Below are 27,380 nucleotides of genomic sequence, written 5' to 3' on the forward strand. Positions count from 1 at the left end.
TGATACCCAGAGCCCTTCAGAGCACTCTCAAACCTGTTCTGACTCATGTTGGTGGGATGGTTTGACACACAGATTCTACAGAGCAAAACAACTGCCAAGACCTCTGCTACCCCCAAATATTCCTCTCTGCTGAGAGGAGCTGCAATGCTCCTGGAATCCAGCTAAAAATCAGGGCTGAGAGCATCAAATCAGTCAAGGGCATCCCTTTTGATAGAAAAGGGGAACATGGAGTTTATACAGCTATTTTTGTTGGCCAAGCCTCAGCAGCAGACAGGATTAATGAAGTGAATACTGACTTTTACGTACTCTCCATTCTCTGAGGCTTAGTTTGGATTTGGGAAGAGTGCTCATCTCTTCCCTACATTTTTCCCTGCTGTGGGGTTTTCCTACTGCTAAGTGGATAGCCAAATTCATCTTGACACAAGCAGAAATTTAGTAAAGATATTAAGCAAGCATAGTCACCCTCTCAAAAAGTTCAGTTAACTTCATTTAGTTTGCATACCTAAGAGGAAAGCTGCCATTTAATTTCTCAGAAAGACATTAAGTGATTTTTCTCTTGGATTCTTCTCTGCTTGGTACCATTGCTGGCAGAGTATTTTCCAAATAGGTTTGAAATATTTGGGCTGAGGGGGATTTTTGAGCTGCATGTGCTTCTGTCCTAAACAACTGTAATGTTAATAATAAATGTCTGATCCTGAAATCTTTGCTCATACAAGTAGTTCTTTTTTACATAAGCAATCCTACACATTGCAAGGATTTATCTGAGAAATTTTGTTCTCCTGTGAGTGAACTCTGCCAGCTGCAAGCCTTTGAAGTCTGTATAGTATAGCCCAGCTGATGTGAGATATTTTAGAGTCTGGCCAAAGACCCAAGATGATGACAAATGACGTCCAGAAAATAAAAGAGCTCTCTGAGCGTCCTGCAACTTTTGTTTTCCTCAGTCCTAAGCTCTCTCAGCAAAGAGAATGTTTTGCCTCAGTCTCCATTAATAGCTCTGAGACAGCTCTGAACTTTGCAACAGGGCTGTAGGACTCTGTACCACAAGCAAGGTCATCAGCAGGTGTCCTGGTCAAAACTCCCCTGGCTGTTTCTTTCCCCTCCAGCCTGCCACGTTTTTTGATTTTCTGCTGAAGGCATCTGTTCATACTCATTTTGAGGGGCTTATTTCTCTGTCATCTGACAACACAGCATGGTTTATAACCATGAACAAACACACCAGCCTCAGATCAGAATTTATATATCTACATCATTTTCTCCAACCTACTGCCAGGATATTGGAGGACAAAAATGTCTCAGTATTTAATGACAATGTGTTACCAGTTTTTTTCAGATCTGTAGGCAGATTCAGTCTTCCAGTGCTTTCTCTTTAAGAAATTGTATCAGTTTTAGGACTTCATCAGATCTGGGATAAACTCTAAGGCTGCATGCATCAGCTAGGTCTCAGGTATCAACATCAGAAGATTCAAGAGCTCTTTGGTATGATTGGGTGAGGATGAGAAAATGGTAATTTATTTGACATCATCTGACACAGATGGATCTAAAAAGGACCCTTGTACTAAAATAAATGCTGGCTTGTGGGGAATTCACTTGTATTCCAAGACCTTCCCTGATACCAACACACCAGAGAATCACCTTGTGTGAAGAGTCCTTATGGACCTGAATGCCTGAAAGGAGATAGGATTTAGGGATGTGACCTCATGATGTCCTTGTAATACAGGGAGTGAATTGCACAGGCAAGAAGGAAATCACATCAATCAGCATCAGTTTCTGCATTTCATAGGGAGAAATCCAGTGCTGTCACCTCTGTGCCTGTTTTCCAGGGAGCTCATGCAGTACTGTAAGGATTCAGTGTTTGGTTCAAACTGTAACAGAGAAGTTTGATTTGGTATTTGCAGGATGATGTGCCTTGTGTTTATTGGTGTGCCTCATGTTTATCTGCCTCTTCACTGAGAGCCCAGAAGCTGCAGGGCTGTTCTGGACACCACCCTGCAGGTTTGCCCTCCAGAGTGGCAGGGAGTGAGTCATGCTTGCTTGTGATACTAATGATGTGCTTGGCATGGCCCCTGCTGGGGCTCCCAGCACCATCCAGGACATCTCATGGTTTTCTGGCATAAGCATAAAAAAAAACAATAAAAAAAAAAAAAACAAGCTTGTGAAAACCAGAGTAGCCTAGGAAAAAAATAACTTTGATCAAACTTGTTTGGTGAAGCAAGCATTCAAGAAATTTCTCCTTTGTTCTCTGGGACAGAATGCTTTCTGAGAGCTGCTGGACAGCAAAAATGGTTTAAAGATTTAAGTAGAAGCCAAATGAAACAATTGCTAGGAGATTTATTTATTTAGTTGCATATAGTAACAGGACAGAATTTCAAAAAGTGATGCCTTGTATAAATCTGTATAAAATTATTCATATTTAAACCTTTCACACTGATGCTCTGACTCCTGATCACTGTAAAGGACTGCTGTCACCAGTGGAAAATCACCACCTCTTAAATCACTGTCATTGACTCTGCTGTTATTATTTACTACTTAGAAAATAAGTAATAAACTGTCCCCTGTGAGATGAGCTGCTGTGCAAGCTGCCCAGCTCCTCCCCAAGGTCCACAGAGCACAGATTGAAATGAAGATGCAGCTTAGCAGGTCATACAAACATGAGGTCAACTTTATGCCTTGACTGAATACAGTTTTATTTCCTGACTGACAGGGGCCTGACAACCCTCTCTGATATCACCCAGCACTTCTCTCTGCTTTATTTATGTGGAAATAAAGCAACAAAACCCCCATGCCTTGTGTCTGGTTATAATGATGGAGAATGTCTCCAGCTGACCAAGGTGTCCTCATTAATGGCTGTTCTAAATTTAGCCCTGCAGAGCCCCTGTGCCCCCAGTTTAATCAAAGACCTGGTAGCCATGGCAACGACACCGAGCATCTGGGAGTGTGAGCTCTGCCAAACACCATCACAAAGTGCAGGGTGGGAAACACACAACAGCTCCAAGTGGATTCAGGCATTCTTCTTTTCTACCACACATTTTGAGGTGTTCAGGAGAGCTTCTCAGCCACAAAAGTTAAACTATTTCTGCAAAAAAGAGCCCTATTAACACAGGTGGCAGTTACTAATCTCTTTTCCTTTTTTTGTCTTTTTCTTAATTTTGTTTTGCAGGTGTATCAGCATTCATATACAGCATATTATGTCCTCAGCAAAATACCTCATGGGTAAGCAATTTTTCAATGTCTTCGTTTAAAGACTCAGCCATTAAGAATCCTGCAAAACAATGTGCATTGTGACAAATGGTTGTCTGTGACATTCCACTGCAATGGCCTGGCTTTCAGCTGCAGCATCCACTGAGCTGTGTGCTGTGCAAAAGATGAGGAAGTCTGGAAACAGAAGTACTCTGCTTCCCCAGAGAGTCAGACTACATGAATTTCATATTCCAGATTTCAGGGGTTTTGTCTAGAATATAGATGTGGTGGTGTCTGGCTGAGAGCCATGGTTGGCCACTCACCAGAGCACTGGAGAGGAGAAGGCTCTGGGGAGACCTTACTGCAGCCTCTCAGTGCTGGAGAAGGACTTTCTACAAGGGCATGGAGTGTTAGGACAAGGCTCAAGCTGAAAAAGGGCAGGTTTGGTCTGAATATTGGGAGTAATTTCTTTCCTCTGAACGTTGTGCAGCCTGGTCCAGAGGAGTCGTGGCTGCCCCATCCCTGGGAGTGTTCAGAGTAAAGTTGGGTGGAGCTTTGAGCCACCTGCTCTGGTGGAAAGTGTCCCTGCCCAGGGCAGGGGTTTCAAACTGGATGATTTTAAGGTCCTTTCCAACCCAAACCATTCAATCATTCCATGATTCTTTGATTCTTTAGCTTTGAATAGTTGCAGTTTGTTTCCATGTGTGGTTGGAACATGGAAAGTAGGAGATTTCTCATCATCAACCCTGTTAAAGCTGTAGTGCCCATGTGACACACTCCAGACTTCTTCAGCCTCTTCCCTTCCCTGCCACAATCTGCTCTTTGTTTTTGGCTTTCCTTTTTTTGGGAGGGGGTAGATTTGTGTGTGATTTTTTCATTTGTTTTGTTTTGCATTGTTTCAGTTTGTTTTGTTTGGTTATGTTTTGTTTTGTGTCGGTTGCTTGGTTGGTTAGTTGGTTGCTTGGTTGGTTGGTTGGTTTGTTGGTTGGTTGGTTGATTGGTTGGTTGGTTGGTTGGTTGCTTGCTTGCTTGGTTGGTTGGTTGGTTGGTGGTTGGTTGGTTGGTTGGTTGGTTGGTTGGTTGGTTGGTTTGTTGGTTGGTTGGTTGATTGGTTGGTTGGTTGGTTGGTTGGTTGGTGGTTGGTTGGTGGTTGGTTGGTTGGTTGGTTGGTTGGTTGGTTGGTTGGTTGGTGGTTGGTTGGTTGGTTGGTTGGTTGAGCTGGTTTTTTTCTGGGTATTTACTCAATATGCTTAGTTTTTGAAAGCTCCATCTCTCTGGCAATATATCTGAGTAGTAGCTTGTGGGCTGAAAGTGTTCAGCAACAGGATGCAGCCACAGCAGGAGCACATAGCTTTGTGTCTGCAGCAAACCTGGCTAAGCCTTGACTGACAGCACAATTCTATTCCACACAAAACAAAGGCGGAAAAAATAGAAGTATCATGCAGAACATGTATTAGAAATGCTAAAAAATAGCAATACAGTGGTCCAAGAAGTTTTCTGCTACTGCATGATCTTCCTTTGTCCCTGCCAAGCAGCTCCAGCTCTGCTGTGCACCCAGCTGGGGCTCCCCTTGCTCTCTGTGTTTGGTTGGGCAGTGGTGCAGGAAACTGAAGGGTTGGATATGTCAGAGGAGAAGTTTCCAGCATAAAGGGCAAATCTGGACAGTGAGAGCACACCAGGAGGCACACAGGTGTGTCTGGCATTGCTGTCCCCACAGCATGATGTGATGGTGGTGGATCAGGAGGCCATGAGCTGAAGAAGGGCTGGAAGGATCACTGAGTCTCATGTTGGTAACTGTGTGGTTTGCAGAGTTTAGGCTTTTAGGCATTGTAAACTACATTGTGCAGTGGATATTTCATTGACCTTCCAGGTGATGATGGGGCATGTGAGTGGTGGAAAGGGCAGCACGCTGCCATTTCCATGGAACATGGGCATTTATCCTTCCTGTGGAGCTCTGTGTATATTTTAGGGTGGTCCATGAAGAAAGAGGGTCCAATATGAATTTTCTTAGTCATTCAGATCCTTCACTGAAATAAGGGAAAGAAAACTTAGTTACTTCAGATCTAGGAGGGGAACAGTGAATGTGATATAACAGGTGGTGAAATGCATCAACTGACAGTAGAGCCTCTGTTGGGTGAAGGGATAAAAACCTCTTCATCACCTATTTAACATTTAACACAGGAATATTGCTCTGATGGATATCTGTGGATGAAGGTTGTTGAGGGCAGGACACAGCACAAGGTTCAGTTCAGTTTGACATTCCAGCTTCTTTGGTGATGATTGAAGCAGCCATCCTTGTCCTCCACCTATCAATAACAGGAGTGACAAAATTCTGCACTGAGCAACAATTCCCTTGCCATTTTTACAAACTGTTTTCAGTTTTTCCTCCTCTGCAAGCAGGCACAGCTTGTGGTGTGTGCCCGTGGCCCTCAGCACCTCTCCAGCTCAGTGGCTCAGTGACTGCTGGGGAGCAAACTCAGTCCCCTGCACAGTGTCCCTGCTGCTCAGCAGGCATCATTCCTGGAACAGGCTGTGACAGTGTCCCTTTCCCTGTGCTGCCTCTCTCTGTCCTGTTCCCCATCCTCAGCTATGATGTGGAAGGCCAGGCAATTTAGAATTTGCACCCACTCGTGCCCTTGCTACTCTCCTGCTGAGGCTAACTAATAAGGAAGCCAATTAACCTAATCTCTGGCATCACTTTTTAAATAACATGCCATTAATCTGCCAGCATAAATTGGTTTTTAAAGGGAATTTTCTAATTATTTTTGCCACGTTCTGCATGCTCTCCAGATTCAGGCTGTGCCTGAAGTCAAAAGGAGCTCATACTAATGTTTTCCAGATTTCATTTTGAGCTCTTCATAAGTTTGACAAACCAATTTGGGAATGTCCTCAGTACCTATGTTCCCAAATGGTATTTTACACAGCACTGCAACATTTTCCACCAGAGCTGTTGCCAAAGTAAACTCCTCACACTGGGTCTGTATAGGACAACTAACAGATGCCACTGACACAGACTCAAAGGATCTGATTTAAAAATTAAAACAAGCCTGAGGTAGCAGAAAGAGATCACACAGACCTAGTACCTCCTTTCTGTTATTTCAGCTTTCTCACAGCCTCTTGGTAAATTGGGGGTAAAACCCACCACTGCTTTTGATATAAAATTTTCAATAGTCAATCTGAATTTTATTTCCATATCTTTTATTGTAAAGAAAGCAATCAAGCAGCGCTGGGTGGCCGGGCAGTCACTGCTCCACTCACGGCACACACACCACTTACAAGTTGGGCGAAGTATATATACTGTTTTTAAACCTCCAAAACATTTTCCAATGTGCTTGGTTAGTCCAAATCAGCAAATATCAGTAAGCTGGCATCAGCCATTTCACAATCTTTCCAGGTGCTTGTTGGCTTCCTGTCCTTCTTGTGGTTGTCTGGAGGGAGGCTTTACACTGATATCTGCTGCATGATTTGTCAAGTCCATCAAGCTTTTTAATATACATAAGCATTTAGCTGCTTTGTTGCAGCATCTCTTAGCTTTACCAAAGCTTCCTCTATTTTATTCTAAGCATCAGCAGTCTTGCTACCTCCTCTCTTTCACTCCACTACACTTCTTTTATTTCGATGCTTTATTTGGTTATTTGGTCAGAAGGTTCGTTGAAACCTTCCTTTGTTTCCATTTTTGACGCAGCAGATACAAACATTTGCTGATTCCATCGCCAAAATTTACAGGAATAACAAAAACTTTTTTTACTCTTTGACTCACTTGCCTTCTGCTTTCAGCAGCTCGTGGGTTTGCACAGGGGGCTGAGAGCCTCAGCTCACATTTTCCTGGGCGATGTGAGCAGGGCTTGTGTTCCATCCCTCTTTCCTCACGTCCCGCTCTGCTCCTGCTGCTCTCCCAAAATCGCGCAGCTGGCTCCGGGTGCCATCTAGCGGAACCGGCCCCGCGTTCCTGGCGGGAGCATCCCCGTCCTGCCCCGCCTGCTCCCCTCTGCTGCTCTCCAGATGCAGCTGCTGAGAGCTGCTTGCAGCTGCCTCCAGCAGAAATGTCATTGCAAGGCTCCTCTCGTGGCCCCACAGTTGCACTCGCAGCATTGCAGCTGCCACCTACTTGTAATTTATAGGTACTGAGACAGCATCTGCAGGTCCAGATGTGGAACTGGGAGCTCTCCTGCAAGGTGATGGGAAAACGTGGAACTCCAGCACCATATACAGTTATTTACTAAAATTATTTTTAATATTAATTATTATTAATCTGATCAATTAAATTTATTTATATAATTAATAATAAAATGTATTTATATTTTATTTACTTATAATTTTATTAATAAGAATCATACCGATTTTATTAATAAAAGTTCTTTTATTTATCAGTTAATATTAATCTAAAATAATTATTTATTTACTAATATTATTTTTTATTTAAATATTATTATTATTATTATTATATTATTATTATTATTATTATTATTATTATTATTATTATTATTACTACTACTACTACTACTACTACTACTACTAATATTATTTTTCCTAATTTTGGAAAAGAAAAATGTAGCCATACAGGCAACAATCTACTTAGGAAAACTAAGCACTAGAAATTGTTTTATTCTCTTGTGGGTCCAACATGAATTATCTTAGTCATTCCCACCTTTCACTGAAATAAGGGAGAAAAAACCTATTCCTTCAGAGTTTTAATGGTCAGGCTGGGACTGAGCAGGGTGTTTCCCTAACCCAGCTGCAGGATTTCCCTCCCCAGTGTTAAGATGTTCTCACACCAGTGTGTGCTGCTGGACCACTGGTGTGATCTGGCACTGCAGGTCCTAGGCAAGAGCTAATTTTGGATAGGATATCCAAGGGGGTACTTCTGTATTTAATCTCTTGCTGTGGCCAGCTGAAATGTTACACTTTTTACACTTGTGTTTGCATTCCAGCAAATAAAGCCCAGCATAAAAGATGGTTTTTCAGACCTCCCAGCGCCCAGCCAGCTCTGCCTGAACCATTTCCCTCTGGACACAGCCAAGTGTCAGGGATTAGTGCTGACCCCCTTGCAGGAGCTCTTAGCACATCCAGCCGGGACTTGACTGGATTTCTGTGTTGGACTCAGAGGAACATGGCAAGCACAAACAGGAGTGCTCTTGGAGCTGAGTTCAGCTCCTCCTGCCTGCACTGCCAGGGCTTTTACTGGGCTGGAAAATCCTGCACAAGTGCCCCATGCTGAGCTCCAGTAACTTCAAGGGAAGTCCCAGGAGTGGAGTGAGTGCACAAAACGTGCTGGAGATCCACAGAAGTGATAACAGGGAGAGGAACTGAGCCAGTGCTTCACTGGGAGTAAATTTTCAAAGTGCTGTCTATAGATCTCTGTGCAGAGCTCCCACTGCTCTTCCTACCTCCTTTATTTATTTTTTTTTTCACAAGCCACTTGCAGGAAAGAAATGGACTTTAAATTAATTAGAGGAAACTTAATCAGTTTTGCTTGTATCCTATTGTATATTTCAAATGACAAGAAGTTTACCCTTGCACATGCTCCCATTTCCGTGTTCACAGTAAAAAGAAATTGTGATTCATATTTAAAATCATGGATAAAAGAATGAATTTACTTCAGAAACCTGCCCATTTGATCAAGTCTGCTCTACTTTATTTCCATCTGGCCTGTTACTCTGTAGTGCTAAAACATCCTGTGCCTCAGTGTCCCCATCTGCAAAGCAAGAAGAGAAATTGTACCTCCCCAATGGATGCAAACTGTGATGATTGTTGTACAGACTGCTGCTCCATTTCACTCTAACATTTATAAACTTGTACTGGTGCCCACATTTTATTTTAAGAGGAAAAAGTACAGTATTTAATAAAACCCATTTTCAGCTAATTAAATTTTACTTAGAGCAGATGAATATTTTCCACCAAGAATGATCTGGAGAGGTTGAAATAAAATCTTTAAGAAATGGTATGTAAAACCAAATGAAAATGCAAGATTTGTTGAATAAGTAAAAAAATGTGTTCTGCAGTTCATGAAGAACTTCTATTTCTACTCCTCTCTCCTCCCTCTCTAACAATTATCTTTCTATAGATTTTATCACATTTTGAGTTAGTTTATATAGTTAATTATGGCACTTCTGCACAGTGTGGTGGCTTTTATGCCAGACTATAAATAAGAACATCCTCATGATGTCAGATGCTTTTTCAGCTGCATTTTGACAACAGAAAACTTGGAATGGTTACATTCGGTAGCTTGATGGTGGAGCTTGACCCTGCATCCTCTGATGTGGACAGGAATTTTTCATCTGAGTTTGCTGGCATTTGGCTCAAGCCCTGTTGGAGCTGTTGAGCTTCTTGCTTTTTATAATCTTCTGAATTAAACACTCTGTAAATCACTGGAATAGTGGTTAAATCACATACCAGCTTACAGCCTATGGACACATTTTGGGCCTCTTTAAAAAGAAAGAACCAGCATTTCATTAAGCAAAGCTGCTATTTGAGCATCACTCAGCTCCAAGCTGTGGCAGGTTGAAAGCAGCTCAGCCTGGAAGGCAGTTCAGGAAGGACTCTTGGCTGTGCTGGTGGGAGGAAATCCACTTCAGCAGCTCAACACCACATCATTTCCCCAGGGGATTTGCTGCTTGCTCACCCATGCAGGTCACTGCACAGCTTTTTTTTCTTTTTTTTTATTTATGTGAAATGTTCTTTCCTTGTGTAGGCAAAGCAATTCCTACCACACACTTCTTTCTTCCAGAATCAGTTGTGATGTGGGTGGACACCTTAGAAACCATGTATAGTGATAATAATAAGGAATGGTCTCCTGAGGGGAGGATTTGATATTAAGAATTAGAGTAATGACTAAAAAAAAATTAAACCCCAAAAAACTTGGGTAATTAATAGTTAGACACAAATGTTAGTACTTCAGCAGAGAAAAGCCCAGCAACCAACCCCTTGTGTTACAGAGAAGGTCACTAGCTTATGGCTCATCAAAAAAGAAAAAAAAAAAGGAAAAAAGGTTTGAAGCAAACTCTCCCATTGTGATTTTCTGAGACAGCACCCTCTTAAATGGAGGCAAGGTTCCTATTAAAGTCTAATTAGTGAATAAAATGTGCTTGGAAATGTTTTCATGCCTCAGGATGAATGAGCCCCCTCTGGACCCCAGGCTGTGGTCAGCCCAAAGCACAGTCACTGCTGGGGGGCTCCTGCCAGCACCAAAAATCAGCTCCTTGCCATGGGTATCCCTCCTCTTTCATACTCAGTAAGGTTGAGTTAGTTCAGAGTTTTGACAGAAAAGAAAACCAAGGTGGATGAAAGAGAATTTATAGAATGAAGGTGCATAGCCCTGACTAGCCACAGCCTGTACAATTGCTGCTTCCATCAATCACCTTCCCAGGAATAAAATTGCAGGTGGATTTTCATAGTGGGAACCAAGAATTTTTGTTTGCATTTTTGCCCTGATGGTGAAGGTCCTGGATGGAGTTTCTACTGGGATACAAGCAATAAACACAGGTTTCCCCAGGGAGCTGTTTTTGCTCCACTGCTGTGGGACTGCAGAGCCACCCTCCAGTGTGAGCCTGGATCTTTTCTTGCTGTGGTTGGGTGATGAACTTTCAGCTGTTTGATTACACAGCCCAAAGGATGGAATTCTACAAAAAGCAGACTTGATTTGTTTGTGGACATGTGAAAATAAAAAAAAAAGTCACTTTTGAGAACCCAAACCTGTCAGATTATGGGCATTTTCTCACTGTTGGGGGTTTAATGGGTCCTGGCTCAGGTCACACAGTGAGGACTGCACAGTGCCCACCTCAGAGAAATATGAAATATGTAGCAGTCCATGCCACAGCTCTTGTGCACCCCACCATGTCCCACCATGCCCTGGTGTCCTTGCTGCTTGGTGCTGTGACCCCTCCTCAGGTAATCACTAACCAAATTTAGTCTAAAAATGCCTTGTTATCTCAAAATGGGCATCCTGAACCCCTATGGAGCTCAAAACATATGGAGAACAAAGATATGGGGATATTTTGGAAAGCAAGAGAGGACCTCTGGGTGGAAAATGGATGCTACAGCCAGAATTTTCCTTGGCTCAGTGACCACTGAGAAAATCTCTTGGTGGCAAAGGTGTAAAATACCTGGCTGATAGCCCAGACTCTGTCACTCCAGCCCTGGTGCCTCTTCACCCCTTACCCTGCCATTTACTGAATGCTCCTCTAGAAATCTGAGGAGATAAGACTGGAATAGAAAAAGTTGCTTTCCCAAGTCACACATGAGAAGGAAATAAGAGGAATGAAGGGACCTTCCACCTGCAGAGCCCTGAGGGCAGATGTTATACCCCCTCTCAAATGCAAACATTTCTTGTGTGGGTACTTTGGGTTTCTACATCTCTGTTTTGGGGCAGAGGTGCAGAACTAGAGTGGTGCTTTTGTCCTCTGAATAAGGAGAGTATTTTGCCACCCACTTTCAAACCATACACAAAACCAGGCCAGTTGTGGTGCTGTTTAAAAGTGATCACTGATGATAAAAAATGGAAATAATGGCACAAATAAATGTATGCCTTGTTCATTTTGACTGTTGATGACACAGTGTGTGTGGGGAGAGGCTGTTTGGAAAGGTGTTTCCATACCCCTGAGAACCTACACACAAACCTCCAGGACCTCCTGACATGAGGAGAATTAAGATTTGCTCAAAGACTTTGTTTTCAAAAAGAAAACAGAGAACACTGAGTCATTTTGGTGTGGTTTGAAACCAAGCAGCACAGGCTGTTGAATTATCTTTTAGCACAGCCCAAGAATCAGTCTCTTGCCCAATTAGAAGTGTGACCCAGCAGCCAGTGAAGCCTCCTGGTAACGAGGCACTTCTGCTGTCTCTGGTGGTAGGAGATGATTCCTGTGTCTCATTTTATCTACTAATAATCCCAGATTGCTCTCTGCAGGCATCACATCACCGTGCCATATTTTTATTAGTGTTTGAAAGTCAGACAAGGTCAGGTGGATGGAAAATGCTCAGGTTTCATCACAAACATCCTTTCCTGTAGACTGGCAGAGTTGCTCAGAAGAACCACACTCATCCCAGGCTCATGCAGAAGATCTTCCCAGTTCATTCTTAAACATGTCAGTTCTTATCAAGTTGTTTCTCTTCAACCTGCATTCCCCCCCCCATATTTTGAACAGCTGATCTTTGGTTAGCTGATCTGTGCAATTCTGACTCGCCTTCTTTGCATCATTCATATATTTTGATTTTCATTTTTTATGTCTCTGCTGTAGACAAATGCTAATGAAACCCTGCTAAATCCAGGATTTGCCTCATGCCTTGCACAGTGCTGAGGTCAAAGCTGACTGAGAAAGATCTACAGAGTAAAAGAAAATTACATGAGTAAGAGAAAATTGCTTTTAAGTGGTTGCATTTATCACCTGAGTGCTATTGCCTCTCATTGTCTCTTTAGGAGACAAAATATTACTCTAGTAACAAAAGTTCCATTTAAAAATAAAGTAAAAATTCACTCTGTCTTCTGTGATTTAGAGGGTTCACATGAGAAACATGATAATGCCATCATTTTAAAAGTAATGTCACCAGTATCCAAGGTCCATTTCCACTGTTTGCTTACTCGGGGAAATGCAGAGTTTTTGATCAATGTTTTGCAGCCTGCACCACTGAACTCAGGGCTCTGTACCAGTCTTTCATGCACTTTTAAATCTCTTTTTTTTTTCAGACTAGAGGGGCAGGTCTGTGCCATCATTTTATGCCACTACCACTGGGAGTTGGTGGCTCCTTTTCTGACAAGTGATTGATTTTTGTGTCATTGTTCATGGCAGGGGGGCTGGAAATAAATTACTTTTAAAGTCCCTCCATTCCAAACCATTCTATGATTCTATGATTTTAAGGTGGTATTAGTAAAATTTAAGGTTTTACAGGCTCAGTACCAAATATTACATTATGGGGGGTTACAGACACAGGCAGACTATAACAAAAAAAGGCCTCTGAGTTCATGTTATTGGCCTGAATCCAAAAGAATTGCCAAATTAGAGACAAATGGTTTAGATTCCTTTCTTTTTAGATTTTATACACTAAATCCATGGAATTCGTTCTTTCTGGAAAAATTGGTTGGTGAGATGTTTTTAAGAGCAGCTGAATGAATTGATGTGAATCTGCAGTTTAATAAGTTAAAATTACATTCATCATCTCCTTCTACTTTTGTTCATTGAAAAGAATATTTTTTTTACATTGCTGTAAAGAAAATATGTCTGTGTGTGACTGAGAATTAAATATTTAATAGTGGATGAGCCTAGATGAAGGAAGAGCCTTTCCCATCTAATTAAGCACTTCTATTAGAATTCCAGGAAGGTTTTTTTAGTTGCATCTTCTAACAGTATGATTTCTTGATTATCTGTTCTGGCAAGTCTTTATTCCCATTTGTATGATATTTTATTTTATCTCCCTGTGAGTCTCAGCAGGGCTCTGTATCTCCTGGGGAGAAATTTTCTTAATGGTACCTGTCTTCTCTTCTCCTTGGTGAATTTTGAAGTAAACAAGTCATTTAATAGTGTCAAGTCATTAAAAACAACTCATTAAAATTGTGTGTGTGCTACTCATGGAATTGCATTCCTGCCTCTTAGAAATCTTTCTCTCTTCCTCCATGTCCTTATCTATGGTTCTTTGTAGATTTGTTAATTAACCTGTATGTTTTACATCCTTTTATTTGGGTTTGCAATTTTCCTCCAGTTTGCTTTTTTTCCTCATCATGCATCAAAAACTCTGAAATATTAAGAAGTTTCCAGTTTTTATTATTGCCCTTCTGAATTTATTCTTTACTTTATTCTCTGTTTTCTTTCCCTTTTTCTAAGGAAGAAGCAATCTGTCTCAGCTGCTGTCGGATTTTATGTTATTAGAGGTAGATGTGAAGACATTGAGTTCTGGTTCTGAGACAGATAGGTTCAGATAGATAGTTTTTTATACTTAACCATAAAAATGGTTAAAGTACTGTGAGTTGATGTCCTTAGGACTGTTGTCTTTCAAAATATTCAGTGCTGGCTTGATGCAGATAACAAGAGGAGATATTTCTGCCTTCCCAACACGGTTTTGTAGCTGTTTTTGTTTCTTCAACTTTTATTAACTACTGACATTAACATACTAATTACATAGTAAATGTTTTCCAAAATTATGCCACAGTAAAGTAAGAAGGTTTCAAATTTCCCCCCAGTAAAACATATATACATAGTTTATATTATTTCTTTAGAGGATGGACATATCAGAGCAGCCTGTGGTGGAAATTGTTGCATTTTTGTTCACAGTGGCAGCATATTCAAAGAATTTCCATACCAATCCTGTTGTTCTGTATTTGAAATTAAAATGAAGTTATGAAAACAGACCTTAGAGCAGCAGCTTATACCATATCCCAGATTTTGGTTGCTTTTATCAGTTTCAGACATTTTCAGTCTGGCATTGTAAAATATTCTTCGTGAAGTAAAGGGAGCCACTCCCTCAATTACAGTGAAAATTTCCAGGTATTTTTAAGTTGCTTTTGAAGGACTTTACACAGAAGAGTTAATCATGTTTGTGCTCAGAAGGAGAGCCAGTGCCACAAAGTCTCTGAGGAAAATTTGCCTTCTTTAGGAGAAAATGTCAGAAGAGGGAACACATAGATATAAAAATTTCATCAAAAATCAGGACAAACTCTTTCAAAAAAGTTCCTCATTAATTACAGTAATTTTTAAAGTCAAATGCAGGTAGCACATGATTGATCAGTTTGTTTTATTCCACATCTTGTTCTGAGCTCAATTGCAAGCAAAGATGATTTGGCAGTCAGCATTCTGCTTGCACTCAGAACTTTGCTTGTTTGGACATTTTGAGGGGAGACTTTTTGGCTGAAAATCTTCACTTAAAGGAGGAAATTTCCCAATTTATTACTTTGGAAATGGTTTTTGAACACGGTGCTGAGGTCATGCCTGTGTCTGGAGCAATTTAACAGCCTCTGGTCTAGACAATGTCATTTTAATGTGGAAGAGTTTATGTAGCACCTGCTCCATCTTCTGTCTGGTCTAAAATGTATTATTCCCTTCTTTCTCAGCTATAAGATCAATCATTTTAAAAGTGGAAGGAATAATCAACAGTTTAATAAGACCTTGGCATTTCTTTGGCCAGAAATTAAGATTAAGATTCTTTTTTGGGAGGAAATAGTGAAAATATTGTGAGGATGCAGTGAACATGTTTCTTTATCCAAACCAGGAGCCAGAGATGTACAGGCTGCCTTCAGAATTGCCCATTTCCAAGCCAGCATCCTGCACAAATGAGCTCACAAGGGACAGGCTCAAATCCAAACAAGCCCTAATTATGAGGGTCTGTGAGGAGCACTGGCTCTTTGGAGAGGCTGAGATGACCCATAATATTGATTGATTCAGAGGAAAAAAGTACAGAGGCATTTTAAGCAGGCTGTTTTGGAGGAGAAGGAAGGGTGTAGCTGTGGAGCCTATAGCTTAATAGGAATAACACACTTCCCAGAAGAAGCTGAGTGGCATGAGATCCCATTTATCTGTAAAATGGAAGAGTTCTCCAGGCACACAGGTGTGCATTTGACCTGACTCCCCTACAGGAATTTAACAAAGGAGAGTTAAATGCCCAGAGTGGTGTGGGATAATTGGAAATGTGGTTGATAAATGCTCTCCAAAAGGGTTTTTCAGTTTGAGGATCCCTAAGAGCTTTCTCAAAGAGAGCATCACAGAGTTGTGCCCGTCCTGCCCAGAGCAGCTGTGGAGACAACTCTCCCTCCTCCTGCTCTTTCTAGCTAATGAAATAGCCCAGAGAAGTCAACTTATGGTTAGTTAGGACACAATTTACCCAGAGAATACCCTATCCCTGGAAGTGTTCAAAGTCAGGCTGGATGGGGCTTGAAGAAACCTAGTACAGTGGGAAGCATCCCTGTCCATGGTGGGGGGCTTGGAAGGAGATGACCCTTAAGATGACCTTTCCAACCCAAAGCTATCTGTGAGTCCTTGATACTGGGTTTGGAATGGGTTGCCTGGGGCTTCCAGAGCAGGAGTCCATGCATGTTCCACCATGGACCATGCACCAAATGTAGCCCAAATACTTATGTGGGAATTTGATCTTTCACAGTGAGGTTCTCAGGTGAGTGAACTCCATTTCCATGCCACCTTTGGGCCTGCTGACAGTCCAGGTTCCCCTGGCCACTGCTGGTGCAGCCCAGCTCCAGGGAACTCCTGTGGTTTCTCTGAAGCCTGAGAGATCAGGCTGGGCCAGGAGAATCCTCTCAAGCCCTTGCACATGGTACTGAAGTTTGCTGCAGGTGGGTGAGGGAGTGTGGCTGCTTCAGGGAAGAGGATTCTGCTCAAAAGATGAGAAACAAGCCAAGATGAATGTGTCCATCAGTCAGGAGCATTTGTGGGGGACACCTGGGATCTTGGTCTGCTTTCATAGCCTGTGGTAGAAGGGAATAGCTCACAGCATGAGCATGGATGTACACAAGATTTTGCTACATAAGAAGCTTCCCAACCATTTGAAACAACTTAAGAAAGGACTCAGGAGATGCAATTCTAGTTTTCCTTGGCTACACCAAAGAATGAGAAAATGACTTTGATTTTTGTGTTGTTTTGGATTTTTGGGTGGTTTTTTTTTTGTTTTTTTGTTTGTTTGTTTGTTTTGTGGGTTTTTTTTGGTTTTTGGTTTTTTTTTTTTTCTACAGCACAGTTCTTTGCTTTTCCTTCTGCCTTATCAGCTACCAAAGCTGGTTTATGCAGCATTTTTCACTGGGTTAGAGTTTTCCTCCTTCTAAAAGATGATGCAATAAGCAGGACTGACAGGACTTGTCTGTTCTCTGGTCTGAATTATTTGCTGTAATTGGCACGTCTGTCCCTCAGCTCCACCTGTGTGTTCTGAAGCATTACAGCTTTAAATTCTTACCATTTGTATAATCTGTTTATTTAGGGATGGTATTTCCCTCTCTATTTGTAATTTCCTGCTCTTCTTCTCACCATGGGTAAAATAACCCAAGAACTAGATAGTTCATTTGACAAATAGTGAAGAGCTATTTTTTTCTCCCAAAAGAGGTTTGGATTTGATTCACTGTTTTTCTCTTTTCCTTCTACCCTCAGAGGTTACTCTCTGTTAAGATAATTAAGATAGCTAACCTGAGAGATTGATTCCTAACAGGCACAGCTGACTGGAAACTTAAGCAGCAAACACACACAAGTGGTGTGGCTCATCTTTCTACAGCAAAGGGAATTTGGGGGCTGCTCTCAGTATGAGCATTATGAGTTCTCTTATCCATACCTTAAAAAAACGACTTGGGCTTCTCACAAAGACACCTTCTAGGTAAAAAACATAATAAAAGATAGAATTTTGCTCTACAGGCAGCAGCTGTGGATGACATTTTGCACTCAGACTTGAAGTGTCAGTGCCTGAACAAACCCCTCTTGCCCCTCCACATCCTCTGTTCATCCCATCTCCATCAAACCTCCAGCTTTGCTCTGAAGGTTCCACCTGCAGGAGCAATGGAAGGGGCAACCTGCTGTGGCCATCAGGGTCTGCCCTGATTCTGGCTGGCCTTTGAACAGCTCAGAGGAAATGGGAGTTTTTCCACAGTGGAAAGATTGCACAAAATCACTTCTGAGCATTCCTCTTGCTGCTGTGCTGTCCTTGCTCCAACAGCCCCAGTGCAGAGGAAGGAGCAGCCCAGGGACTGTAACTGGGGGGCTGCACCAGGCCCCAAACAGGCAATAAGGATGTGAAAAATGCATCTTTTATGATTGGCTTTTCACAAATATTAAAATGAATATTATATGTGTTGTGTTAGAAAGTCATGCTGTATTAATTTTCTTAAGTAGTGTGTTAAATATACTTTTAGGTTATAAAATAATGTTAAAATAGAAACTATGCTATGTAGGATCCTTTTTTTTTTTAAAGAAAGGATTCACACCGAGATAGCAGCCACAGGACACCTCAGTCTTTCAGAGAAAGAGAATTTATTGCTCCATTATGAGGAGAAACAAACTTCTTCCTGCCTCACTCAGCCCTGAAGACACTGGTTAGGATTCAGAGGAAGAAGCTGACACTGACCAGACAGAATCCTGTGTTTGAATGGAATTTATGCATCATGAATGAGGTGTATGAATATGCAACAGGCTGTTGTTTTTAAGGGTTAATCCTCTGTTAACGTGGGTCCTTTTTCGGGCTTGTGTTGCCTAGAAAAAGGTACCTGGACTGTCAGTAACTCTTTGTTCTTATTATCTCATCTTGTCCTGATTCAAATTGTCCAAAATTTTTATTACTCTAATTATATTGCTATTTTTATAACCATTTTATTACTATTAAACTTTTAAAATTTGTGAAACAAGTGATTGGGGTTTTTCACAAAGAGAATTCTCTCAGTGCTGAATTACTGCATGCAGCTCTGTTCTGTTCTGAAAACATGGTCTGGAAAACACTGTGCAAGAAAGTCCTTTTGCTTAAAGGACAGGCAGGGTTTGGCTCTTTTCTCTGCTTTTTGGTGATGTTGGCCTCAAATTGCCTTGTTATTCCTGTCTGTGGACCAGTGATGATAACAGACTTACTTTTTCAAGCAGTTTGAGATCTTCTAATGAGGCACATTTTATACAGGGCTTTATTAGAGTTCTTGTTTGTAGGATATTACAATACACAGGGTTGCTGCAATGTGACTTCAGAATATGTAATGTAATTATTTGTGCTGAGTATAAATACAGTTAAGGCAATGCTATCTATGCTGGGAGAAAATGACATTATGCTGCTTTGACATTTACCAAAAAAACCTCTTTTTTTTTATATTGCATTTGCTGTATGTCACTTCTGTTCTGCTACCAAATGAAGGTAATGGATGAAAGAACAAGAAAAGCATTTTGATTTTATTTTCTTTAAAAAAAATAGATATTTAGTGTTATTAGGAGCTTTTCCCTTTGAAACTAGGCTATGTATCAGTTGTCATACAGTTGCTAATCTTTTCCATCATATTCAAAGGAAATTTATGAGGCAAAAAGAGTCTTTGGGTGCAGAAGAGGAAACTTTATTTTTCTTGTGGCTGTAGGATTAAAAGATACAATTATTGTTTATCCTTTGTGGACATCATCAGAGTTGACAAATACAATTACATTGTTTGCCATCCCTGAACTAATTCTTAAGGCTTAGGCAAGTCAGCAGTGGAACTAATATGTTTAGCTTCTTATAAATAAGTAACAGAAATTGTCACTTAAATGCTTGATCTTACCAACACTTGCTATGTTTACCTTACTGTTAAAAAAGTCTGCTGAAACATCTGAAAGGCATCTTACAAGTTTCTGGTGTATTTCCAAAGCTTCTGTGCAGCAGCTTAAACAAGGACATTTCTGAAGCTGAAATCTTATTTTTTCTTTTTGCAGGGATCCCCAGAATTTGTATCCCCCTGAGGTCAGCAATGCAAAGCTTCAGTATGCTGGTTGGGGTCCAAAAGGGCAACAGCTGGTAAGAGAAAAAAACAAGTGTGCAAATGCATTTAGAGACCATGTTGCTATTGCTTGGAAGTAAAGAAATAATAACTCCTTTTTTGAATTGTTTATTGAACCCTGTGTGGCAGCATCCAGCATTTATTTATGATTGTTCTATCATGTAATTTATTTATAAAATTCCCAAATATATCCATTCACTGCAAAGTAATCGTGTCTAAAAATGCAGAGCAAGAACACTTCATGAAGGCTTTTTGAGAGGATGCACCTGCTTCTCCCAGTGTTGGACACAGGACAGATTATAGAGATAATAGTTTGATTTATTTAGCATCTCATTGCTTCACAAGGGCATCTTCAGACTTGCAAACTTGGCTCTGGGGATATGTTAATATTAGCAGCCCCTTTTGGAGAATGCATCTCTCTAGAACAGAGCTGCCCTGAATTTGCCCTGTGGTTGTTTGTAAAATAGACAAAATTAGAAGAGGATCCTGGAAAGTTTTCAGAGCTGCTTAAAAAAAATAAACAACCACACCACTTGTCAGGGATTTATTCTATTTCATGGAGCTATTCATACTGCAAAAATCTTAAAATCCCCAATATTTTACCCCTCAGCCACTGCCATCCTGGATGTGCCCATTTTTCAGAGCATGTATTTCCTGGCCACATCCCCTGGCTTCATTCCCTGCTGCAAATCCAATATTAAGTTTTTCTATATTCCAAACATTCTCTTTCTACCATAACAAGAAATGAAAAAGTGACAACCTCTTTTTTGATATGGGAGCTTTATACCAAGAAATGAGATTGAAAGCTCATTATAAGAGAAAATCTGGCTTGTATCTCCTGTTCCCAGTCCTCTCTTGGGGACTGTTTGTCTGTGTCCTTAACTAGATTATTTTAAATTCTGTGATTTACAAAAAAAACCAAAAAATAGGAGTCATTATTATTGCAAGCCTGGAAATCAGGTTGGAGAAAACATAAGAGATACAGGAGCAGGAAAGTCTTCCCTCCATCAGGAGGCTTTCCTCCTCCTACTCCATCAGGAAAATTGTGTTTGAGAGTCACTGACCCCAAATCTGATCAGAGAGGGAACTCTTCAGCCTCTATCTCTGTGCAAAATGTCTTCTGAGGAGCTCTTTGCTTTCACTGCACACAGCTGGGGACCTCACACATCAAGCTGTTCCAATCCCCCCACCACATGTGGGGAATACCTTTAGGACCTAGCAAAGAAAGCCAAAACATTTTTCCCTTCACTGCTCACTAGCTCTATTTTAAGTCTAACAGAGTTCCCCAATATGTAACAAAAGCTACATTTTCTAATTAAAATCTAGTATTGAGTGGCATTAGTCACATTCTCCACCCCACAAGAGAATCTTCCTTCCTTTCACAGAGTTTTGCTGTGAACCTGTGTGCCCTCAGCCCCTGTGGTCACAGCTCACTGCTGATTCACATCACCCTCATTTTACCAAGCTGCAGGGCTGCACCTGATTCCCACCTTGGGAAGAGATCTTATACCAAAACCAAGAAAAATGTTCATACCAAAATAGACAAATGAAATATATTTCCAACAGGAGAGTATCTACAATCCAGGAGAAGAAAAGTCTTCTTTACAACAAAATTTACAATTCAATGCTGAAGAGGGCAATGTCAATTTCCACCATATTTTTTAAGCAATTTACAGTGAAAACTGCAATTTACAGGGAAATTTACAGTGAAGGCCCTAGGAATTCCTGAAGACATCAAGTTTCATGCATGTTCCTTCTGTGGGGTACATGTTGTATATACATAGATATATTTGGTACCTTTAAAAATCCCTTTGTTGAAATCTATATGAATCTTGGAAAAATCTTGCTACTTGCTTCTGCATGCTTATTTTTTCCTTTAGTTTTTTGTCTTTTTTTGGTCTTTTTTTGTCTTTTTTTACTTTGAGATTTGTAAAATTATTGGCCTGTAATTGATCTCTATTTCCTTTTCTTGCATTTGGAATCAGGGCAGGTGAGGAGCAACTCATTGGAGGTTTAAGCATTATTTTTTCATGCTCCTAACATATGTGCCTTTTTGCCCTTTTCTTTGCCAGTCATTTACCTTGAAATAAAATTACAGCTGTAGTTTATAAAATAAACATGCTTTTACATGCATCAATATAATCTTTTTATATCTAATAATCAGCAGAGAATTGCCAGAGGGGAAAAAAGAAGCTTTTAAAATTTAAAAAAACCCTACAAGAAAAATAAATGAGATCTAGAAACACACCATGTTCATGTTCTGTATTTCAGGACTAATTGGGTTACTCAGAATATAATTGCCAGCAAAATTCGTGTCACCTTCTTTGGTGATGCAAAGACAGAGGAAAAATTAAAGCCTATTAAAATTTGATAGTGGGAATGTGTTTGCTAAATGTGCACTGAGTGGTGTTGCAGGAGAAGGAGGGAAAATGTGTTGAGTGGGAGGAAAAGGAGCAGCTGGGAACCACAAGTCAGCTCCCCTGGTCCCAGAAGTTCCTGGGGGTGTTTGAGGGGGTTCTGCAGCAGCAGGAGGACCCCAAGTGTGTGCCAGCCATGGGGCTGCAACCCCTGGGCACAGGCTCAGTCCTGCTTCTCCCAGGAAAGGTGGGAGCCAAGGGCAACTGTAGTTTACATCACCTTGAAGATACCCCAATTTTCAGGAAATAAAAAAGCTTTCCCCTTGAAATCTCCTGGTTTGTTCTTTTTTGGAAACATAAAGGAAAGGCAGGGCAGGAGAGTAAGAGGGTTTGGTTCCAAAATTTTTATTCTCTTTGTAGCTTCTATTTCATCGGGTTGCTGAGCCTGACCTCTTTCTCTCTTGCATGTCTAATCATTCAAAAAAGAAATAAATCTGAAATAGAAGGAGCCTGAATGATCTGCATTCTCTGCAATTAAAAATATAGTGGAATATTCCCAGGAGCAATTTTCTATTTATCTTGCTTTATTTTGTCCTTTCTCATTAAATTAAATGCCAATTTTAGGATGATTAAGTCCTCAGAGCATGCTTCTTGACTTCTTACTAGCCTGCAGAATGCCACACATGCCAACTGAGCTGTTTAAATAATGGCAGATACTGGATCAGAGAAAATCTGTCAGAAGATCAGAATGCAAAAAAGCTCTCACTTCTGGCATCTCAGAAAAAGGCTTCAGCTTTCCTCTGATCTCAGCCAAAGTCTTGACAAATTAAGTCTCACAAAGCTGTTGGAAGAACAGGGCCCTCACCAGTGTGAGCTCCAGAGTCATTAGAAAGAGAGTCACTAATTTCAATGCAAGAGGGAACACATTCCCTAAACCTGGCTGTTAATAAAGGGCTCATTCCTCTCATTTGTCCTACAGCATGAGTCATCATTTATGCCTTTACAGAACAAGTGAGAAACACTGTTAACTTGGAATAGCTGTGTGATATGTTCACTATTTGTGGGTGTAAATGACTATGCAAAATGCCTATGGGAAAAATCCGTCCTTTCCATGGTGCACCTGACAGCCCAGAGCCACACTTAGTATTCCATCTCATCAGCCTACTGGCCTTCAGCATGGTGCTTGTGGCTTTTCAGTGAACAGACTGTACTCTCCTCAGTTTGTGTGATATTTTCCAGCAATATGAGACTGTGGGTGGCATGACAGGACTGCAAAAAAGTGTTATTCTGGATCTTTGTCCTGTTCTGGGCATGCTTATCTGCACAAGAATCTTCACTCCTTGGATTTCTTCTCTTTTTCTGATCATGCCATCTATGACTCAACAGCTACCCACTTCTGATTTTGCCACCAAAAAAATAAAAACCTTCTGTTAATTGATCTTATTGGAATATTTTACCAGTTTCATCATGTTCCATCTCATGTTCCAAGGTTCTGCCCACATGCTGAGAGCTCAGCAATGTTCCTGTGGTACATTTGCCCCAACAGTATCTAAGAAAAGGTTAATGCTGCCTGAGATCCTGAGCTCAGCCTCATGAAACTTGTGTGGCTGACAGGCCTGGACCTGTCTGTTTATCAAGAAAAGTGAGTGCAGTGTGAAAAGGTTTCCTTTGCTGTTTTTCTTGGCAGCAGAGACAAAATCAGGGAGTGCTTCAGTGCTTCAGGGACTGTCCAGTGCCTGTCTGAAACTGAGGTGCTCAAGGAATCCAATAAACCCAAAGCTTTCAGGAGGCTTTCATCTAAGTCATCCCAAAATGAGCACATCCAGCTTCAAAGTATTTGCATTAAGGACAGGCTAGGAATATCCAAGGGCCCTGCTGCCACAAGGAAGGAGGAAGCAGGAGGTCTGCTTTAATAAAATGCAGTGAATATTTGTCTGCTTTGGCAGCATTAAATACAGTTCACAGGAGCTGTTAAACTCCAATATCAAAAGCAGAAGCACTTCTGTTGTGCTGCTATTTTCTCTTTTTTTTTTCAAAATCAGAATCTGAAACTGTCCTGACAGATATTAATGGTAATGGTGACACATCAGATGCTGGGGGAAGCAGCTTTGAACAACTTCAGAGGCAGCAGTTATAATTCTAAAAAATCTCTCTCATAGATCATAGTTTTTATTCTTCTACAAAGAGAAATATTTCTTTTATAGTTCTCCTGACCAGTCAGTCTTTTATTGTTTACACAGTTTCTTTAAGCACAAAAACCATCCAGAAAGCAGACTGGGATGGCTGGAAGTTTTGCATGTCCTTGCATTTACTGCAGCCCCACAGAAGGGTCAAAACATTCATAGGCAATGAGCCTTTTTCAGTGTCAACTCTGTTTGGAGAGGGAGCTATCTCTTTTTCTTGTAGATTGTGCTGCAATCAAGTTTATATTTGGTTCTAAGGTAACAGAAGTTAAGTTTCAGAGCAGGTGCAGAAGATGCAGTAAGAAATCTCTATTTCAGGGAAATGCAAATGCCAGGGAAAAAATGGAATTATTCTTTCAGCCTCTTCCATGTTAGGGGTTTGCAGGTGCCTTCAAACAGTGAATGCTGATGCTGGTAAACAGCTTAGTGTCATAAACATTAAAAAGTGCAATACAATTAAGTGAACCATTGGATTTTTTTTATACATAAAACATTTGAATGATAGATCCTGCTGCACATGACCAGAACCTACCCATCTCCCTTATCTTTTTTTTTTAATATTGTAGTACAATGTTTTTCCAACTAGGATATCTAGATGCAAAAAAAGCTGGTTAAGTGATGACACCTGGAACTAAACTGGAGTGACTCCTCTAATTAGGAGTTTTTCCTTGCCTGAATTTGTGCCTGTCATGCCAGCTTAGTTCCAGGCAGAAGGGCTGCACAGATATCAAGGGAAGAGGACCATTTTCACAGGAGACACTGAATCATCTGCTGTTGTTCCTATTCCAGCTGGGCTTTTAAACTGCTCTCTGTGTAATTGCTGTAGGTCTATTTGTCTCTACCATTCTTTCATAGATTTTTGCATCATTGTTTTCAAGCTGTTGTTCCCTCACCTTTTCTTTTTTTCAATGACATCTGAATCAATATTTAGCTGTGGTCTACAGTATGTAATTATTCTGGCTTGCTTATCTTGCTAGTTGCAAAAAAAACCAACTTCTGCCCTGCCTCCCTCTCCCCCCAACCCCTAAGTCTATGTAAGCCCTATTTAAGCATAGTGAGGGATATTCAGACAGATTTTAACATGGTCCCTACATTCTGGAAAAGCAAGAATTTCAGCATAATAATGTACCATCTCCTCATCCCCTTCTCAAGCCTCAGAATATGGGTTTTTTAAGGAAAATTTAATTTAAATATATTATATATATACTGAGCACCTAGACAGGTTGCTCCCCTCTCCCCTCACTTTATTCAAATAATTCCACTGGGAAAGTGTTGTGTTTAAGTTTGGTTTTGTTTTGTTTGTTAGGGTTTTATTCCTTTGATGCTCTCTCTTTGTTTACAGTGGCAGCAGTGTCCTATTTTTAACTTTCCACATCCTTGTCAATCCTTTGTCACCCCTGGGCTTGGTGTTGGGTCCTTGTGCCCTAAAGGGAGGCTTTGGCACAGTCAGTGTTATGTTCTCTGCTGAGAAATGGTCACATCTCTTCTCCTCCCAGCATCCTTGCTACTGAATCTTCATCAGGTGGCAAAAAAGCAGATGCTGCAATAAAATGTTACTGAAAGGATATTTAGGTAATTTTATTTAAAATAGGATGTTGCTCTTTTTGTGGCTGTAAAATATTTCAGAGGACAAAATGAATTTTGCTATTTGCCATAGGATTTCACCAATAAATCAGAAAGTACTTGCCCTTCCACCCAAATATGACACATAGGATGATGCAGGCATTTCCCCTGGGGGTGAGACACTGCCACAGGCTTCCTCTGTTATTTCTTATATGTCACTTTGTTTTCTGGGGAAGATACAGCAATAGATTCCTACTTTTAAATGGACTTACAGAATTGATGCTTTAAATGTCACTGACATTCACAGTCTGCATTAAGGAAACTGAGTGTGCTCTCACAAGAAATGCTGATATCCATGGATTTGCTAGTTTAGAGGAACTCACCATCCTGTTACTCTACAAGGAAAGTACTGAATTCTCTTCCTTTATTTGTTCCCACATTTTCTCACCTGCTACTGTACAATATTCCTAGCAGGAAAACACTCCAGCATTTGGTCAGTACCACTGGAAGTTATTCCCTCCCTTTACAGAAATTTCTTGAATTTCAATTGAGATTTATGGGTAGTGAACCACTTTTTTTTTTGTTAGGGGCAGTTTTCATTTCAGAGATCTGACTGCCAAAAGTATCTTCTTGTCTGTGCACAAGTGTTCCTGGCCTCTTACAAATCAGTGGTTGGTGGAGGATGTCCTTTGGAATTTGTGCTTATGGAAAATATTCTTGAGAACTGCAGTGAAAATACTGACCTTTTCTTTGAGATAGCTGCCATGAAAATATTGACCTTATCCTTCAGACAGCAGCAGTCATTGCTGAGAGTGTGGGGAGGTTACAGACACTGGGATGCCACAGGCAGGACAGGGCAGTGCCACCAAGGGACCAAGGAGGGTCCCACCTTGGCTTGTGGTGCTGGTCTCTCCTTCCCCAGGAGCTGCCACTTACCAGAGAGATGAGGAAACTTCATGGAAAATTCTGTTAGCTGTCCCCCTCACCTGCTGGAAGAGCTGTTGAATGTTTCTACAACCAAGCTTCTAATTAAAGAGGGATATTGCAGTGGCCAGCTCACTGTCCAAGGTCAGATGTGCCCCTGGAGGAACCCTGAATCCCAATTGCCAGTTTCTTTATGCTGACACAAATAATCTTTGTGCTCTTCTTAGTCAGGTGTTCTCTCTATAACACAATAAAGTATTTTAAATGGAACACTGTATCATCTCACATTAAATAATCTAATTTATAGTCATGCCCTACATAACCATCAGAGATATTAGGTTATGGAATACACAATAATCCATCAAGCAGAACTTAAAAGCAGAAGCAGAGTTCCATACTAAATGGTACATTTACTATTACATTCTTTTATAGAGCAAGGCAGTTATAAATTAAAATAACCCCATTAGAATACAGGGCAATGAAATACAAGCAGACATGGCTCTTTCTCTTTGTTGAGGTGAAACAAACCCTCCTTTCTTCCCTGAAGAACAGAAAATAGGACAGCACATTTTTCTTGAAACAGACATTTTTAAATCTCCAGGATTGTGATGACTGTTTATTTGGCTGTACTTTGGCAGATTCTAGGTGTGATTAGAATCCATGCATGTTGTGGTCTAACCTGACCACAGAATACAAATGGAAATGTACAGCATCTGTAACTATGCAATTTCAAAAATATAATAAAACTCATAAAAAGTGGAG

At 40.8% G+C, this 27,380-nt stretch overlaps 1 protein-coding gene across 2 annotated transcripts in view; it reads left to right on the forward strand.

Moving 5' to 3' along the window:
- The window catches only part of DPP6 (dipeptidyl peptidase like 6), a 405,874-nt gene that overhangs the window by 285,718 nt on the left and 92,776 nt on the right, over positions 1 to 27,380 (forward strand). For both annotated transcript variants that reach the window (XM_050971416.1, XM_009085802.4), the window contains exons 6-7: positions 3,158 to 3,210; positions 19,527 to 19,608. In XM_050971416.1, the coding sequence (XP_050827373.1) occupies positions 3,158 to 3,210; positions 19,527 to 19,608 (135 nt within the window). The remainder of the gene's footprint in view (positions 1 to 3,157; positions 3,211 to 19,526; positions 19,609 to 27,380) is intronic.

The sequence above is a fragment of the Serinus canaria genome, chromosome 2, assembly GCF_022539315.1.
Source record: "Serinus canaria isolate serCan28SL12 chromosome 2, serCan2020, whole genome shotgun sequence".
Taxonomy (NCBI): domain Eukaryota; kingdom Metazoa; phylum Chordata; class Aves; order Passeriformes; family Fringillidae; genus Serinus; species Serinus canaria.